The following is a 1,583-nucleotide window of genomic DNA, read 5'->3' as shown; positions in this document are numbered from 1 at the left end:
GGAGGAGCCAATGTACAGCCTTTACATATTTACTGTCCCCCACAACACTGTATCTGCCCCCTAGGCCCAGGGCCCTGAGAACCTTCAGAGATCTTTGAGCACTTGGCCAGCGTCTGAAATGTTGAGAGCTGCTACAACCCAGAGCTGTGCCCCTTTTTGAGTCCCTGCACATGGCTGATGATGATCCTGGACCAGACTATACTGTTCCTAGCCCAGTTGCTCAACCTTCCCACTTCATCTCTTTCAGATCCACATTCATCTCAATGGTACAACTGAATTTCACGGCTGTGACTGAGTTTACCTTTGAGGGTTTCTCCATTTTGGGGTGGCATCACAGACTCATCCTGTTTGTGGTCTTTTTGGCCTTGTACCTGTTGACCCTTGCCAGCAATGCTATCATCTTGACAGTTATCCACCTTAACCATCACCTTCACACCCCCATGTACTTCTTCCTGAGTGGGCTGTCCATCTCGGAGACCTGCTATACTGTGGCCATCATCCCCCGCATGCTGTCCTGTCTCCTCAGCCCCCAACAAGCCATCTCCATCCCAGGCTGTGCCACTCAGCTATTCTTCTACCTCACTTTTGGTGTCAACAACTGTTTTCTGCTCACAGCCATGGGATATGACCGCTATGTGGCCATCTGCAACCCCCTACGATATTCAGTCATCATGGGTAAAAAAGCCTGTATACACTTGGCAAGTGGATCCTGGAGTATCGGCCTGAGCATTGCCATCATTCAGGTGTCTTCTGTGTTCAGCCTGCCCTTCTGTGATGCCAATGTCATCTCCCACTTTTTTTGTGATATCCGGCCCCTGATGAGGCTCGCCTGTGCTGACACTACCATCAAAGAATTTATCACGTTGCTCATCAGTCTCTGTGTCCTTGTTCTGCCCATGGTCTTGATCTTCATCTCCTATGTCCTCATTGTCACGACGATCCTCAAGATTGCATCGGCTGAGGGACGGAGAAAAGCCTTCACCACCTGCGCCTCCCACCTCACAGTGGTCATCGTCCACTATGGCTGTACTTCCTTCATCTACCTAAAACCCAAATCCAAAAATTCCCTGCAGGACAGACTTATCTCCATGACGTACACTGTCATCACCCCCCTGTTGAACCCTGTTGTATACAGCCTGAGGAACAAAGAGGTCAAGACTGCCTTGCTTAGAACTTTGGGCAGAAAGCCCCTCTCCTAGGTGCTGGCAAGTTGAATAACCATACAGGAAGAAAGTTTGGTAAGGTGTCACTGTGAGGAAGATAGATAGGAGAGGGACTGAGGTTGCCAGAAGCCTGGGCTGGGAAGCATCTGGGAATGAGAGGGCTGGAGTGAAACAAAGAAGAAAAATATTAGTGAGAAAAGAGGTGAGTGGGTTTGCCAAGCCAGAGACATGGACTTATCAGGCTTGATGGAAATCAAATAAGACAAAGCATGTCCATACAGTCATGTTAGACACCATTCCTGTTATTTATGGCATAAAGCAATGGTCCCCAACCTTTTTGGCACCTGGGTTTCACAGAAAATAATATTTCCATAGACTGTGGGGGCAGGTAGTTTTCATATGAGTCTGTAAGCAACTGAT

The 1,583-nt window shown here is 48.5% G+C and overlaps 1 protein-coding gene across 1 annotated transcript; it reads left to right on the top strand.

Annotated features, from left to right (window-relative positions):
- The first annotated feature begins 263 nt into the window (after window positions 1-263).
- Window positions 264-1,199, top strand: LOC128597396 (olfactory receptor 10J4). Its single transcript, XM_053607749.1, has one exon. The coding sequence runs from the start codon at window positions 264-266 to the stop codon at window positions 1,197-1,199; it is 936 nt and encodes a 311-aa protein (XP_053463724.1).
- Window positions 1,200-1,583: the final 384 nt, after the last annotated feature.

Source organism: Nycticebus coucang, chromosome 10 (assembly GCF_027406575.1).
Source record: "Nycticebus coucang isolate mNycCou1 chromosome 10, mNycCou1.pri, whole genome shotgun sequence".
Taxonomy (NCBI): domain Eukaryota; kingdom Metazoa; phylum Chordata; class Mammalia; order Primates; family Lorisidae; genus Nycticebus; species Nycticebus coucang.
Note: the sequence above shows the minus strand (reverse complement) of the source record. Positions and strands in the feature narration are given on the sequence as shown.